General features: G+C 46.5%; 3 protein-coding genes across 4 annotated transcripts; 2 read left to right on the plus strand and 1 right to left on the minus strand.

Moving 5' to 3' along the window:
• The first annotated feature begins 612 nt into the window (after positions 1–612).
• Positions 613–2,255, plus strand: LOC100278616 (uncharacterized). Its single transcript, NM_001407528.1, has 2 exons — positions 613–891; positions 2,201–2,255. The coding sequence occupies exons 1-2, from the start codon at positions 622–624 to the stop codon at positions 2,219–2,221; spliced, it is 291 nt and encodes a 96-aa protein (NP_001394457.1). The 5' UTR covers positions 613–621; the 3' UTR covers positions 2,222–2,255.
• A 3,240-nt stretch (positions 2,256–5,495) lies between these two features.
• Positions 5,496–7,924, plus strand: LOC100284496 (uncharacterized). Of its 2 annotated transcripts, XM_008653283.2 has the most exons (3): positions 5,496–5,598; positions 5,871–6,327; positions 6,846–7,924. In XM_008653283.2, the coding sequence occupies exons 2-3, from the start codon at positions 5,887–5,889 to the stop codon at positions 7,734–7,736; spliced, it is 1,332 nt and encodes a 443-aa protein (XP_008651505.1). In that variant the 5' UTR covers positions 5,496–5,598; positions 5,871–5,886; the 3' UTR covers positions 7,737–7,924. The 2 variants fall into 2 exon arrangements, with proteins under 2 accessions (XP_008651505.1, NP_001150863.2); NM_001157391.2 differs by having other exon boundaries at positions 5,553–6,327; positions 6,846–7,889.
• Positions 7,925–9,594: 1,670 nt separating this feature from the next.
• LOC100276495 (uncharacterized) lies at positions 9,595–14,873 on the minus strand. Its single transcript, NM_001150269.1, is given in 9 exon segments — positions 9,595–9,986; positions 10,068–10,217; positions 10,297–10,398; positions 10,491–10,577; positions 10,653–10,718; positions 13,750–13,860; positions 13,963–14,022; positions 14,118–14,171; positions 14,256–14,873. Coding segments are annotated over 9 exon segments (1,338 nt in total). The 5' UTR covers positions 14,826–14,873; the 3' UTR covers positions 9,595–9,848.
• Positions 14,874–15,736: the final 863 nt, after the last annotated feature.

A 15,736-nucleotide genomic window follows, 5' to 3' on the forward strand; every position in this document is an offset into this window, starting at 1 on the left:
AAAACAAAGGGAGAATTTTTATTTTGAGTACACACCCAAAATAATAATGTATTGCAATAATGTGTTGTACTTCATGTTGAAAACATTACCTAATTAAAATAGTAATAAAATAAATAAAGTAATACTATGTAGAAATTGTGAATCAAGTTGGGGTTTTGCTTATGCATAAATTTGAACTTTAGAATTCAAACTTGGTTTGAATTGGATTTGAAATAAGAATTTGAAATAGATATCAAAAAAGAAAAAGAAAGAAAAAGCTTCTCCGCTTGGGCCCATCCGTTCCGTGGCCCAACTTCCTTTTCCCACTCGCGGCCGAGCAATCCCCGCCCGCGTACTCTACCATGTGGGCCCCGTTGGTCAGTGGCTCCCTCTCGTGTGCGCTGCTCTCCGCATCCGTGCGGGGTTGAGAGCACCTTCGGGCTGACAGTGGGCCCCCCTCATCAGACTCTCCTGTTCACCTTCTCCAACTGCAACAGCGTGTTATCTCCCACACGAGCTCCGTAACTGAATCAACGAATTCACCGCGAGGTTGTAGATCCAATTCCTTGATCCGTGCTCGGACTCTATCCGTTCTTGGGGTATAAAAACACTTCCGTCGGCCCTACCTTGCCCCCATCATCCATGGAGTGCAGAGGACATCAGAGCGAGAGAGAGAAGAAAATTTGTCGCTGCGGGGTGGGAGCTGTGAAGGACCGCCGCGCACGCTGGCCATCTGCGACCTCACTGCGGCTGTATTGGCTTGCCGGTGAATCACCAAAGCTCGTGTACCTGGGCTCTGCGTGGGTGGTCACGATTGGGTATCCAGGCAGGGTGGCTACCTTGTCAGACTCCATCTTTGCCGACGTGGTTCGACCTCCACCGCGATTAGGGCATAGCGCCACCGGATTCACGGTACAAATTACTCCCTCTTGAACTTCCTTTGTACTGGATCGCGTTGCACTGGTTGGCTTGCGTCGGAGCTAGTGGAATTGCTCTCTGTGAAGCCTGGCGCCGCCGCGGGCCGCGCCATTCCGTGGCTGGGATCGTCGAGAATTTAATAGCAGAAATTGGTTCCACGTTCGAGTTCTACTCCGTTCCCTCATCATGTGGCACCAAATCACCCATGGATTAGAGCATCGGGGCGCCGAATTGGCCTATGCCGGTGGGATCGCCGCTGCGGCTTGCCCTGCACCGCCGCCTGGTTGGTATGGTGTAGGTGATGGTCCCAGTACCGTCGATCTGATGAAGAACGGTGGCGATTAGAAACAGAATGTCGGTCTGGTCGGATGTGGCGTGGGTCGTTCGATTCCGATCGATCGGACGTGCGTGGGATTAGGTTGCGTACCGGTTTGCATGGTAGTGGAGTTAATCCTGGCCGTTCACACTTGATCGGACGACTGAGGACTTATGATACCCCTTCGGATCGCTGACTTTACAAATAGGACCCTCTGTTTTAGGTAACAAACTCGCGGTCCACTGCAGAAGTAGAGTGAGTCTAGGAATTTTCATAGATTAGCCCCTGTGCTTCCTGGTATTGGTGTGCGCAGTCCAGGAGATAAAGAAAATAAGAAAAAAGAATTTAGAAATTGATTTTGAGTTTAAAAATAATTGCAGAAGCTCAATTAATTCATAGAAAATTCGTATGATGTCCAAATTAGTCCATTCCAATTGCTATAATTTTGTAATATTATTGTTTATCATTTGTACCACTGTTTTGGCATAAAAGTCATATTAAAATTTATATTCTATTTAATCTTGTACAAAGCACATAAAACCTTAGGAAATTCATAACTCCTTCGTTTTAACTCCGATTTGATATGTTTCAGTTGCGTTAGCTTCGTATAAGTATTTACTATGCAATAACAACACTTATTATACCATGTCTTATTATGTTATAATTAGGTCTTTATTTAACTTATGTTGTTTAGTCTTGTTAATGAGCTCATCATTATCTACCAAAATATAATTTATGGTAAATTTATAAATTAGATTAAAGTTGAGATAATTATTTATAGAATAATCTCTCATATGATTTATACTAACCAAGTGATAACATAGTTTAATGGTTAAATCATAACTCCTTAATCGTAACTCCGATTTTAGTGGTTCTCGTTCCCACAATCTCGTAGCAACGCGTAGATCATTATTATTCAATTTGTTCTCATGTTTGGTGTGATATTGATTTTATCTATACAATGTTTGTTTGTATTGCTACGACTAGCGCGAGGTTTCGAGGATCTGAAGAATCATCCTGGTAACTCGAATCTCAAGTGCCAGGCAAGTTGTGCCCTTGATCCACTTTTGTTACCTAATAATATTCTTTATTATCACTTATCAATGCATAGGTTTAATTTTGATGGGACCCAATAGGTCACCCTAGTCTGTTTATCCTGTTTACCTTGTTTACCCCTGATTCACTTGGGTAGTTATGCTATTGCATTATATGGTTTTTGGGATAATATTTCATTACATCCATGTTCCTATTATTTGGTTATGTTATTTATGTTCATGATAAGATCATTATGTTAATGGGAACATGGAGCGACCACCCGGGAAAACAGTGCTACCACAAGGGTTTAATGGGACGCCCTTGGCTGATTAATTAGGAAAGCTAGTGGATGACTACTTTACCCGAAAGGGGCAAGGGCAGTAGGGGAGTGGTCAGTGTAGGGAGGTCCTTGGGTTGATTTTGCTGTGATGACGGCCAGGCGAGGGATTCCTGCACTGGAGTTTCCTATAAACTCTAGCAGGTTTTCTGAAGCTAGTGGAACTTTGTAAAGGCCTCGTAGTGTTACCCTGCCTCACCTCCTTGGTAGAGGTGTATGGGATTCATGACCCCTTGGCAAATGGGTAACATGACTTGTGGGTAAAGATACACAACCTCTGCAGAGTGTAAAACTGGTATACTAGTCGTGCTCACGGTCATGAGCAGCTCGGACCCTCACATGATTAATCTATGGAATTAAAACTCAATTTGTCATATCATTGCATTGGGATTATTTTGTTGTTACTTTTACTTATTATTTATTATGGTTTGGTATTTACTTACACTTAGTAACTTCTAATAAAATTTTGACCAACTTATAAAAGCAATGCTCAGCTTCAACCTTTATTTTGTTGATCAGTCTTACACTTCACATGAACTCCCAGCTTTGGTGAGTTCATGCCACATTATTCCCCACAACTTGTTGAGCTATGATCATGTGTGAGCTCACCCTTGCTGTCTCACACCCCCACAGGAGAAGTACAGGTGGTTCAAGAGGAGCCACACATCGAGGAGTTCGATTCGATCTAGGTGGCGTCTCCCAGTTGACTTTCTGGCGCCAAGGATGGATTTTAAATCCTGTTATATTTATCTTTTATTTTTTTTGTAAGTCTTCCGCTATGTAATAAGTACTCTGATTATTGTGACATTTATCTTTATACACTCTGTTATTATATATGTTGTCTTCTTTGGCGCATGTATGAGATACACCCGGCTTTGTCCCTTAAAGCCCGGGTGTGACAAGGGGCCAATCTAGGGCGGCATCCAACAACCCTCATGGATCGCCCGGTCCATCGTCGCACCAGTCCAGCCGCCCACCTTGATGAGAGTTATGTTCTAAGTGTTGAGACTTCAGAACTTGTGTTGAATACTTATGTTTGTGTTAGAAACTTTCGTCATCCGTCTCGTCATTTCGACTTATGAGACTTATGTTCTTGATACTTATGTTTGTGTTCAGAACTTGGATATTTATGTTTGTGTTGAATATTTATGTCTGTGATGAAATCAGTGATGTATATATGCGATATATGTGATGTATCTTTTGTTTGTCTAGATGGAATAGAAAAAACAAATAAAAAGTGTATACTGGTCACTTTGCCGAGTGTCAGCGCCATAGCACTCGGTAGAGAAGCAATACCTGGGCACCGGTATAGCTTCTTTGCCGAGTGTTGTGGCCCTGGCACTCGTCAAAGAGGCAAGCTTTGCCGAGTACCTCCTAGAGCACTCGGCAAAGATCCTGACAAAGGGACCCGCTGGTGGAGCCTTTGCCGAGTGCAGGTCGGCAGACACTCGGCAAAGTGGTAACTTCTTTTCCGAGTGTATTAGGAGACACTCGGCAAAGGCAGCGTCGTCTTTACCGAGTGTTACCTAGAACACTAGGTAAAGCCGCCGTCTTCGTCACCCGCCTCCGTGACGGCTGCTTTTCTTTGCCGAGTACCGTCTGGCACCCGATAAAAAGTACTCGGTAAAGAAGCCTTTACCGATTTACTGTTCGCCGAGCCCTCTTTGTCGAGTATTGCACTCGGCAAAGTCCTGCCGAGTGTTTTTTAGGATTTATCGAGTGCTTTAGGCACTCGGCAAAACGCCTTGTTCCGGTAGTGTTTGCACTCCTTAACATATAAAGTGTTTGTTTGGAATTACAGTGTGTCCAACAAATTTTAAACTAAGGGGGTGTTTGGTTTCTAGGGACTAATATTTAGTCCCTAGATTTTATTCCATTTTAGTTCCAAAATTGCCAAATATAGAAACTAAAACTTTATTTTAGTTTCTATATTTAGCAATTTATACACTAAAAAGGAATAAAATGAAGGGACTAAACATTAGCCCCTAGAAACCAAACACCCCCTAAAACACCCGCGTACAAATGGCGTTTGAGAAAACAGCGGCGTGCACCGTTGACCGCGCGGGTGCACCGTTGGCGTGTTGTCGTCCTGGAGGGTGGGGGCCTCGCGCCATCGCCAAGTCGCCCATGTGTGTAGCGCTGTCTGCCACTGCCCTGGAAAAAGAAAACAGGAGTAGGTGACGAGTTGTTTCGCCGTTGACATCCACTCCATCAGCCCTTCCGCCCCTCCGAAAATAGCCACATGTATAATAATTTCGTCGTTGTTAACGTATATCTGACATTATATATATATATATATATATATATATATATATATATATATATATATATATATATGGTTATTGTTTTGTATTAAAGTTGACTATGGGTCTGTTTGGTTGGGCTGTGGCTGTGAAAAAAGTTGCTGTGGGCTGTGAGCTGTGGAAAAAGCTGCTGTAGGCTGTAAGCTGTTAAAAAGCTAAAAACCGTTTGGTGGAAACCACTAAAAGTCGTTAAAAATTCTTTGATATATGTTTTCACAGTTCCATCCGAAAAGTCACTAAAAGCAGGTCCAGAGGTGCTTTCAGATTTGCACTACGAGAAAGTTGACTTTTAGAAAAAAGCTGCTTCCTGAATCCAGCCCTTTGGTTGGCTTTTGACTTTTAGGGGGCAAAAGCCAAAGCCAAAAGTCAAACCACGTAGCTTTCTTCTGCGGCTCAATCACTCTCGCTTCCGTGTTCCGTGCCACCACCAAGATTGACGAGTAGCCACCAAGGATCGCCACGGCGCACCCACCCACCCTACCATGTACCTTTTTTTCCTCCTCAGAGCTTGTTTGGGACAAAGGGTAATGGAGGGGATTGAGTGGGCTATAATCCCTCACTATTCAAAATTAAGTAGTAGGGGATTCTAGCCCCCTCAATCCACTTCATTACCTTTGATAACAAGCCCTCAGCGAACTCCCCCTCCCTCCTGACTCCCGTTGCGCGGGCGAGCAGCGGACCATTGATTCGCACACGCATCCTCAGCTCAGGTAGACGCGGACCTCCAAACCAACCCAAGCTAGCGATCCATCTCAGCACCAGCGAGCGAGCTTCCTTGTCCGCCTCTGCGGTTCCCTTCGCTCCTCGACCTCGATCAATCAATCATTCGTGGGCTCGTGGCCCGGCCCCGGCCCTCCTTCGCGCCGCGCCACCTTCCATGCTCGCTCGCTCGCACATGGCCGCTCACCCCTCGCGCACATGACACGGCGTAGGTAGTAGACCGATCAATTCCTCTTTCTTACACGGAATGCTATAAATACAGAGCCGCCGGCCACCGGATGATGATGATGATGAATAGGCCGCAACCGCAGCAAGCCGGCCCGCTGCAGCTCCTCCGTTCGCTAGGACTAGGAGTAGGCGGAGGCGGAGGCGCCCGGCGGGGGGCCATGAAGTCGGCCACGTCGCTCCTGCTCGGCGCCGCGCTCGCCACCGCCTTCTTCCTGCTCTACACCTCCCTCTGCCGCGACCTCGGCAGCGCCGCTGCCGCCGCGCCCAGGTCGGGATCGCCGCCGCCGACGACGCCGCGGCGGGAGCAGGAGACCGGCGACACGGCCGCCGCTCGGCAGGAGGCCGCCACGGGAGAGGGCGGGGAAGAACGTGTGGCTGCGAGCAGCGACGGCGACCACAGAGGCGGCGACGCCACAGCGGAGGAGAATGGTCAGAGCAAGGAGGAGGAGCAGCGGCGGATTGTGATGCCTGCCACGTCAACTACCCACGAGGTAAGTCGTTGATATTTGGCTTCTACTGTCCGGTTGCCATTATGATTTGTTCAACAAAACTCAGCGGTTGGGGTGATTACCCGTCGCTTGTAGAATTTCGTTGTTGTCTAGTAGGTTTTTTTCCCGAAATTAGGTTATTAATAGTTTTTCTGGCTGTTTATTACATTCTGTACTTCGATCGCCTGGTCACTGCGTTGTTTCAAATAAAGTTGTTTTTTTTAATAACACATAATTTCCAAATAATGTTCATACCTAACCTAACATGGCCAGCTGAAGGACGGTACAGTGGTGCATGTCAGAAGAGCGCATACTTTAAGCGCAAATTTTACTTATTGTGCACAATTTTCTAGTTAGTTCTTCTCATTAATTAACTTACAGTTGCTCAGAGATCGAATAATAACAAGTGAACTAGCATCGATCAATCAGCGCGGCTGCTCTTGCCTCACAATTTACTCATCTTGTCTCCGATTATTCATTAGCGTTCCGAGGTAAATCTGATGTTCCCCACCACCCACCAGGCCACCTCCCACCATAGACCGCAGCCGAAGCAGCAGAAGAAGAGCCCACCACCAGCGTCCCAGGATCTGGCGGACCTGCTCCGGCGAGCGGCGACGGCGGACAAGACGGTGCTGATGACGGCGATCAACGAGGCGTGGGCAGCGCCAGGGTCGTTCCTGGACCTGTTCCTGGAGAGCTTCCGCCAGGGCGAGGACACAGCGGGCCTGCCGCGGCACCTGCTGGTCGTGGCCATGGACGGCAGGGCCCTGGAGCGATGCAACGCCGTGCACCCCTTCTGCTACCTGTTCCGCGTCGACGGCATGGACTTCGCCGCCGAGCAGAAGTACATGGAGGGCGACTACCTGGAGATGATGTGGCGCCGGAACCGGTTCCAGCAGAGCGTGCTGGAGCTGGGCTACAGCTTCCTCTTCACGGACGTGGACATCCTGTGGTTCCGGAGCCCGTTCCCGCGCCTGCCCCGCGCCGCGCAGGTCGTCATGTCGGCCGACTTCTTCGTCGGCGACGCCGACTCGCCCAACAACTACCCCAACGGCGGCCTCCTCTACGTCCGCTCCTCGCCCGCCACGGTGGGCTTCTACCGCCACTGGCAGGCGTCGCGCGCGCGGTTCCCGGGCCACCACGAGCAGTACGTCTTCGACAGGATCGTCAAGGAAGGGTACGCCGGCGCCCGGGTGCAGTTCCTGGACACGGCCGTCTTCGGGGGCTTCTGCCAGCACGGCGACGACCTGGGCAGGGTGGCCACCATGCACGCCAACTGCTGCGTGGGGCTGGACAACAAGCTCTTCGACCTCAAGAACGTGCTACAGGACTGGAAGACCTACAGAGCGCGCGCCGCCGCTGGCAACGCGCAGGGTTTCTCGTGGCGGGTGCCCGGAAAATGCATACACTGACTCAGCTGGCTCCATCCTTGTCTAAACTCTGGAGGGGTTGAGCTCATTTTTCGATTGTTCGCCAGATAGTACAACTTAACAGCTACATCTCTTTTTTTTCCCTAATGTATACATACATATATTGTTTATATATATATATTTGTAAAGCTTTTTATGGAATGTAGAAAAATTATTATTAATGACGCAAACACCACCGCGTTTCATCTCAATCCGCGCATATCTCAAACGCAACGTCGAGGACAAGGACCAAGCATATGCAGGGCTCCGTCCATTCCACAACACCATCCGCGGGGTTACAACTATAGATGGCCAAATGGGCGGCCCGGCACGGCACGGCACTGGCACGACCAGGCACGGCACGGTTAGGGCACGGCCCGTTTAGCACGATTATTAATCGTGCCGTGCCGGCCCGGCACTAGTGCCTGAACCCAGGCCCAGGCACGGCACTAAGGGTCCTTAGCCGTGCCGTGCCGGCACGGCAGGCACGACCAGCCCATAGTGCCAGGGCCGGCCCGGGCACTACAACAGAAAACACACAAAACCACAGAAAATCACAGAAACACATCCATTCACTGATTCACAAATTAACACACAGTTAAACATACTAAAATACCTAATACTGAGCTGTTTAGTGCAATGGCTGCCTCAATGAACTAGAATAGATTAGGGTCAGATTAATAACTTACCAAAGCCGGAGCACCAGATCGGTCCCTCACGGCTCCAATCACAGAACATGCAGGCAGTATAATAGATTAGGGTTCGAGCACAGCTCACAGATCACAAGCACAGATCAAAAGCACAGATCACAAGCATCAGATTAATAACTTACCAAAGGTCCAAAGCCGGAGCACCAGATCGGTCCCTCACGGATCCAACCTCCAAACACAGAACAAGGCGCAAGGCGGTATAATAGATTAGGGTTCGCCGGTTTGAACAAGATCCAGAGGCGACAAACACAAAGTAGAAGCACAAGCAAACCGCAAATGATGAGCAACTTACCAAAGCCGGACCGGAGCACCAGATCGATACCTCACGGCTCCAACCTTCAATTCGGGTAGGGTTAAAGCACGGTTAGGGTTCGTCACAGAACAATCACAGAACAGCCTCAGATCTAGACGCGAAAGACACAAATCAGAAGAACAAGCACGTGATTAGCAACTTACCAAAGCCGGAGCACCAGATCCAACCCCGACGGCACGATGATTAGGGTTCAAGCACGGTTAGGGTTACGCACCGACGCAGCGTTACAGGGAGAGGGAGCCGTAGAGGGGAGACCGGGAGAGAGACCAGAAGAAGAAGAACAGAAGTTCAAGATCAGAGCACCAAACTTAGGGTTTCGAACTAGATCCAGAGGCGACACGAGCAAGAGAGCACAACCGGCCAAGAGGATAGTGTTACCAGCAGAGGCGCCGGAGAGGGAGAGGACCAGATGAGGCGGCGGAGAGGCGGTGAGGGAGAGGATGGAGGCGTCGCTTTCCAAATCGCCGGTGAGTCACCAGGAGCGGAGGAGCCGAGGAGTCGCGGAGCGTTCGAGAGAGAGAGTGAGCTGTGAGAGTGAGAGAGTGACGCGGGGGACGGGGGAGGGGTTATGTGTTAATTCTCTCGTGCCTAACCGTGCCTAAACCCTAATCGTGCCGTGCCCGTGCCGACCCACCGTGCCCCACACTCGGCCCAAGCACGGCACTAGAGGTCGGGCCGTGCCGGCACGGGCCCGCCTCCCGTCGTGCCGTGCCGTGCTTGGGCACGGTGGGCCGTGCCGTGCCTCGTGCCGGCCCGGTTAAGGCGGCACTACTGGCCATCTATAGTTACAACAGCTCAACGAATCACGGTGAGCAACAAAACAGCACTGAAAATGTAGTTGGCACGAGGAGAAAGCTGAGTTCTAAGAATACTGCCTCAGTTCCACATACAATCTACACATACCACTACTGATTGACCATGGTTAGCTTCCCAAAGAATGCAGAATCAAGCTTGCCTGCAGCAGTTACACAGGGATATCATTTCCCTGGCCCATTACTCCAAATAAGTTGGAGGCTCAGATCCTTCTAGCGACGATGGATCCCTTCCATCACCCGCTTATTACTTAGCTACGACAAAGACCATGCTTCAATCTTATATTTTCTGTGCCCTTCTCCCCACATTGTCTTCAGCCATATCCGTACCTTCTGACTGGATGATCTCCATGTCCCTGATATCCCTCTTCAACACATTACCTAGCTTGGCAACTGCCTCTGTTTGTTGTTGTAAGGCCTGTGATGTAGACAATTACAAGTCAGGTTGACACAAGACCAGGCTATCTAACAAGGACGAGGGCAAAACTGCACCACTTACCTCAAGAAGCTCTGTAACACTCCGCTCATCAACTTTTGCAGAACTGGGAATATAAACGGAACCACCAGCACCACCACTGCTAGCCAGAAGACGCGACGTCGAAACAAGTGTATTGACCCTCTTAGCAAGATCAGCGTTATGTCCTTTTAGCTGCAAACAGAAGACCAAAATCGATGAGAACCCATAATCGGCCAAAAAGTAGGAATAACAAATGGGGAGAAAACCTGACCCGCTTTAATATAGCAACCAATCTTTCATACAAGTCAGCTTCCTCCTTTGTTAAAGGACAGCGGTAGCCCCGATTCTCCAATGCCTCCACTATTCTAACAAACTTTTAGCAGTTCGCAGAATAACAACGATGAGTTAGATGCATGGGCAATTAGGCACGAAAAGTGAACTCACGCGATCTAGAGAAAATATCACCCTTAAAAGACGTCTCTGAATAGCCAGCTCTTGTTGCTTCAATCGCTGGATCCAAGGATACGTGTCAGCTTGGAAATGCCTTTGCAGCTGCAATAGAAAATATGTTAGGCAAAAGAAGTGAGTAACGGAAGCGCGTATGAAAACATCCATATGAAGCTATACCTTTTTAACATTAGAGTGAGTCATGCTCAATCTATCAGTGTCCGAAACAAGGACTTCATCTTGAAGCTGCAAAGGAAAAGAACAAGTACCAAGGCTTCAATAAATTTCAAAGCTAAACCCTTGTAGAAAGTTGGGAAATGGCTAAGATAATACCATCAGAAGTACTGGAAAAGGTTACAAAGTTACATGTAAAAGCTGAAAATATCAAGGTATCTTTTACTTCTTTCCGTACCAAAATACAAAAAGTGGGGCATTCCTCACCCAGAGAATGACAGAGACAAATATGACTACTGCAAGACTTAAATATATGCCATCAATATACAGAAGACATATAGTTCTATCCTGCAGGGAGATAAATATCTAATGCATATGTGCAGCTCCACTTTAACTGCTTCATCAACATGTTGCGGAATTGAATTATCACTAGACCATGGAGGGCAGACAGATGTGGCCAATGTGATCACGTAACTGAATGAGAATGTAAAGATTGAAAACAAATTGCTATAGCATAGAAAATATCACTGGCCATGAAGTCTTTTTACAACGATAACAACAACAACAAAGCCTTTTTAGCCCCAAAGCAAATTGGGGTAGGCTAGAGTTAAAACCTAACAGAAGGCCCAAATCAAAGTTCTGTCATGTGGATATCTGTTTACCATGCGCTCCAATTCAATACTAAATCTTTGGTATATTCCATCCTTTCAAGTCTCCTTTAACTATCTCTTCCCATGTCAATTTTGGTATTCTCCAATCTCTCTTTCCATTACTATCGCGTCTTAAGATCCCACTGTGCACTGGTGCCTCTAGAGGTCTCTATTGGACATGTCCAAACCATCACAACTGATGTTGGACAAGCTTTCCTTCAATTGGTGCTACACCTAGCCTATCACGTACATCATCTTTCTGGACTAGATCCCTTCTTGTCTGGCCACAGATCCAACACAACATACACATTTCCACAACACTTATTTGTTGAACATGTCAACTTTTTGTAGACCGACATTTTGCACCATATAATGTAGCAGATCTAATTGTCATCCTATAGGCTTGTCTTTTAGCTTCTGTAGTACCATCTTGTCAAAACACTTGATGATTGGCGCCACTTCATGCACCCTACTATGATTATATGGCTAACATCTTCATCAATATCTCCATCTCTCTGTACCATTGATACTAAATACCAAAAGGTATCCTTCCTATGCACTAATTAACCTTCCAAACTAGCATCTCCTTCCACGTGTAGTGGTGCCAAAGTCGCATCTCCTACATTCAGTTTTAGTTCTACTAAGTATAACACCTCTGGACTCTAGAGTCTCCTGCCACAACTCTTGTTTCCTATTTACTCTACCTGGCTTTCATCAACTAGCACTAAATTGTCCGTAAAAAACATACACCAAGGGATATCCCCTTGTACCTTGTGGCCTCATCCGTCAACAATGCAAAAGGTAAGGGCTCAAAGTTGACCCTTGATATATATCCTATTCTAATCGAGAAGTCATCTTTGTCTCCAAGTCTCTATCACTTGTTCGAACACTAGTCACAAGGCCATGAAGTCTTGTTACTGTCAATAAATTGGAAACAGCAAACATTATTTTTGCTTCTGTTATTCTTTTGAGACTATTATCATTATCAATTCAGATGTTTATAACTTTATACGGAGACAAATAGGTACATTTTGAATAAAATGAGGTGAATAATGTATTAGTGGCATGAATACTGTAAACCATGAATAGAAATGTATAAAATGCCAAGGCTGATTTTTTTTCCTTTTTAAAAAATTTAGGCTACAGGCTAATAATCTGATTCCTTCTTGGTTCTAACACAACCAATGAGCCCAGTGTGCAAATTTAATGCATCACTTCAGCTAGAATTATTGGAGATTCAGATGAATGGAGCCATGGACCACATTTCTAGGGAAGGTAAAAGAATGTGTTCTTTTTCTTCAACAACTACTAGCAAAGTGGATTGCTTAGCCTGTTCTATATCCTTTTCTTTCACTGAGGGCCAACCCTACCTTTTTCTAGGTGACACTAGTCAACAGCCAACATAACCAAAGAATTAAACAAAAACTACTGTCAGTTCTGCTTCCTTGGGTTTTTCTTCCAATTCAAACTTCAACTGTATTATATTCTGATTTCTGCTTTCAGAAGTTTTTTATGTTATATGCAATATTGCAATGCGACTTTTTTTTGTAGAATGTCATTTTTTTCTATATCCACATGCTTAACAAAGAGCATTCCGTCAGCAAAGATGTTATAATTATGTAATGCTCCGTTTGGATGTCGATATTGGAGAGGATGGAATTGAATTAGGTTGAATACCAAATCAGGCATGGTATTGAAATGAGATGTAATTCCAATTCTATTGTTTGGATGTCACTGAATTGGAGTTTGGAATTGTGTGGTCTAATTTCACGCAATACCGAGGGGTGAGGCTTTGTATTGGGAGAGGGTGTTCCTAGTTACAGTCCAATTCCAGGGAATTGAGCCTCTGACTCCATATCTCAATTCCACGTGCAACCAAACAACAGAATTTTGGAAAGCTGGTTCCAATTCCCAATTCTGCGCTCCAATATCTACATCCAAACGGGGTATAAACCATATTTCATAACCTTTACAAATTCATTGTTGCAATGATACTTTACCAATATTGTTTTACATGATTCAAATCACAAAGTTAGTCTAAAAGGTTCAATGAAATTTATTCTTTCATTGCCCAATTAAAACATCAAATCCACCACAAAGTCTACTGTAAGTGATTTCAACATGTACATGGGAATTGGTCCAACTTGACAAGGAAATCCAGCATCTCTGAGAATCAATGTTACCTAATGTATGCTTAACAGTATTGATTAGAAAAGGATGTGATATTTTTACAGAAGTCATACACCATTATTTCTTATCTTTATGAGAACATGTCATACCAAACCCATCTAGATTCTAGAACATATAAGCATGCTTGTTAGAAGCTCAGATATCAGCATGCTTGTATAGATACAAAAAGAAGGGGAAATTGTAATATTGCACACAAAAAATCCAAATTTACATGATTCCATCAAATCACAAATCCTAAAAGGGCATAAATCCCGACATTATACCTTAAGCCGATGGGAAAGGTCTTTAAAACCCTGCACAAGCTGAGGCCACAGCCTCTCCCTGTCTGCACTATCCATGCATTCAAGTTTCCCCATTGCTTCTGCCCACATAATCTGCCACAACGTAGAAATAACAAGGAATGAAATGTTATCAAAGGAAAGTGCAACAAAACAGAAGATAGCAAAATATTTACACAAATTTATACAGGTGCTTACATCTGAGGCAGCAACTGGCTTCACCCTTTGGGAAGGTTCTGTCACGCTGAACAACAAATGCTGCCAGATCAAAACATACAGAAACAGACAAACCAAGTCGCATCAACCCGAATCTAGTGCACCACAAAGGAGAACATAGTGACAAGTAATCTCACCCTGAAAGCATAACGTGGATTACCGGGGTCCTCTTTGTACGCATCCACAATGGCCTGAATTCACTCGGAAATAAAACACCCATTTAGTATTTGCTCAGCATTCTAGGCGAATCTGAGAAGGATTCCATCGTTGCATACCTGGATGTCGCGGTCGGACGGGGAGAGCGGCAGCGGCGCAACGGGGGCCATCTGGGTGGTGATTTGCGCGCCGCCACCTCCTAGCAAGCCGAACGGAGATGGGGACGGCGTCGCCTGCTGCTGGAACCCAAAGGGCGAGGGCGAAGGAGTCGCGCCAAACGCCGGCGCCGAAGAGGGCGTGCCGAATGCCGAGGTCGACGAGGGTGTTCCGAAATTGAGTGCGCCGAACGCCGGCGCCGAAGACGGCGTGCCGAATGCTGAGGTCGACGAGGGCGTCCCGAAATTCAGCGAGCCGAACGGCGGGGTCGTGGAAGTGGTCCCGAACGCTGGCGTCGACGACGATGCCCCGAACGCAGGGGTCGTGGAAGCGGTCCCGAACGCTGGCGTAGACGACGGGGTACCGAAAGCGGGAGTCGACGAAGGGGTGCCGAAGGCAGGCGTCGACGAGAGGGTGCCGAAGGCCGGGGTGGACGACGTCGCGCCAAATGCGGGGGTGGCGGATGGCGTGCCAAAAACCGGGGTGCTGGAGGGGTTCCCGAAAGCGGGAGTGATGGATGGGGTCCCGAACATGGCGGTGGCGGCGGAGATCGCCGGCGTCAATGTTCGGGATGCGGGTTTAGGGTTCTGTTCTAGTGAGAGTAGAGGTGAGGAAACAAGGAGGGGCCGGGGGTTATTCAAATTTCAAAAACTTTCGGGGGTCGGCACGAAAGCATCTCCGGTCTCGAGAAGGGGGTGTTTGGTTACTCCTGCTAAAGTTTAGGGGGTGTTTGGTTTCTAGGGACTAATGTTTAGTCCCTTCATTTTATTCCTTTTTAGTGTATAAATTGCTAAATATAGAAACTAAAATAAAGTTTTAGTTTCTATATTTGTCAATTTTAGAACTAAAATGGAATAAAATCTAGGGACTAAACATTAGTCCCTAGAAACCAAACACCCCCTTAGTCCGGATCACATCAAGCGTTTGACTTTTAAATAGGAGTATGAAATATAGACCCAACCAACTGGACTAGATTCGTCTCGTCTTTTAATCTTCGGCTGACAAATTAGTTTTATAATCCGACTACATTTAATACCCGGAATGGAGGTTCAAACATTCAATGGGACAGGGGCTAAATTTTAGTTTGGGGTAACCAAACACCCCCTAAGGAGTACTTTTTTTTCCTCTTTCTCTCTTTTTTTTTATGGAGCCGTGGGGTGCCTCTTTTTTTTGTCCGTGGGATAGGCTTCCTTTCTTGTTGGATCTCCGGCCGATCGTACGGATGTCCTGTAAAATATTATATTGTTTTGCAATATAAAAATATTATATTATTTTTGGATAAAGGATTGGGTACAATAAAAACATCCTGGAACTCCTCCAATAAAGGCTAAAGTCCCTTTTCTGTGGGTGGCTTCTGAGTTTTAGGAACAGATTCCATTAGGGCTAGCACCCATGTACCATTTCCTTTTAACCATTTTTCCACTTGTATAGTGGACACCTCAAT

Source organism: Zea mays, chromosome 7 (genome assembly GCF_902167145.1).
Source record: "Zea mays cultivar B73 chromosome 7, Zm-B73-REFERENCE-NAM-5.0, whole genome shotgun sequence".
Classification (NCBI taxonomy): Eukaryota; Viridiplantae; Streptophyta; class Magnoliopsida; order Poales; family Poaceae; genus Zea; species Zea mays.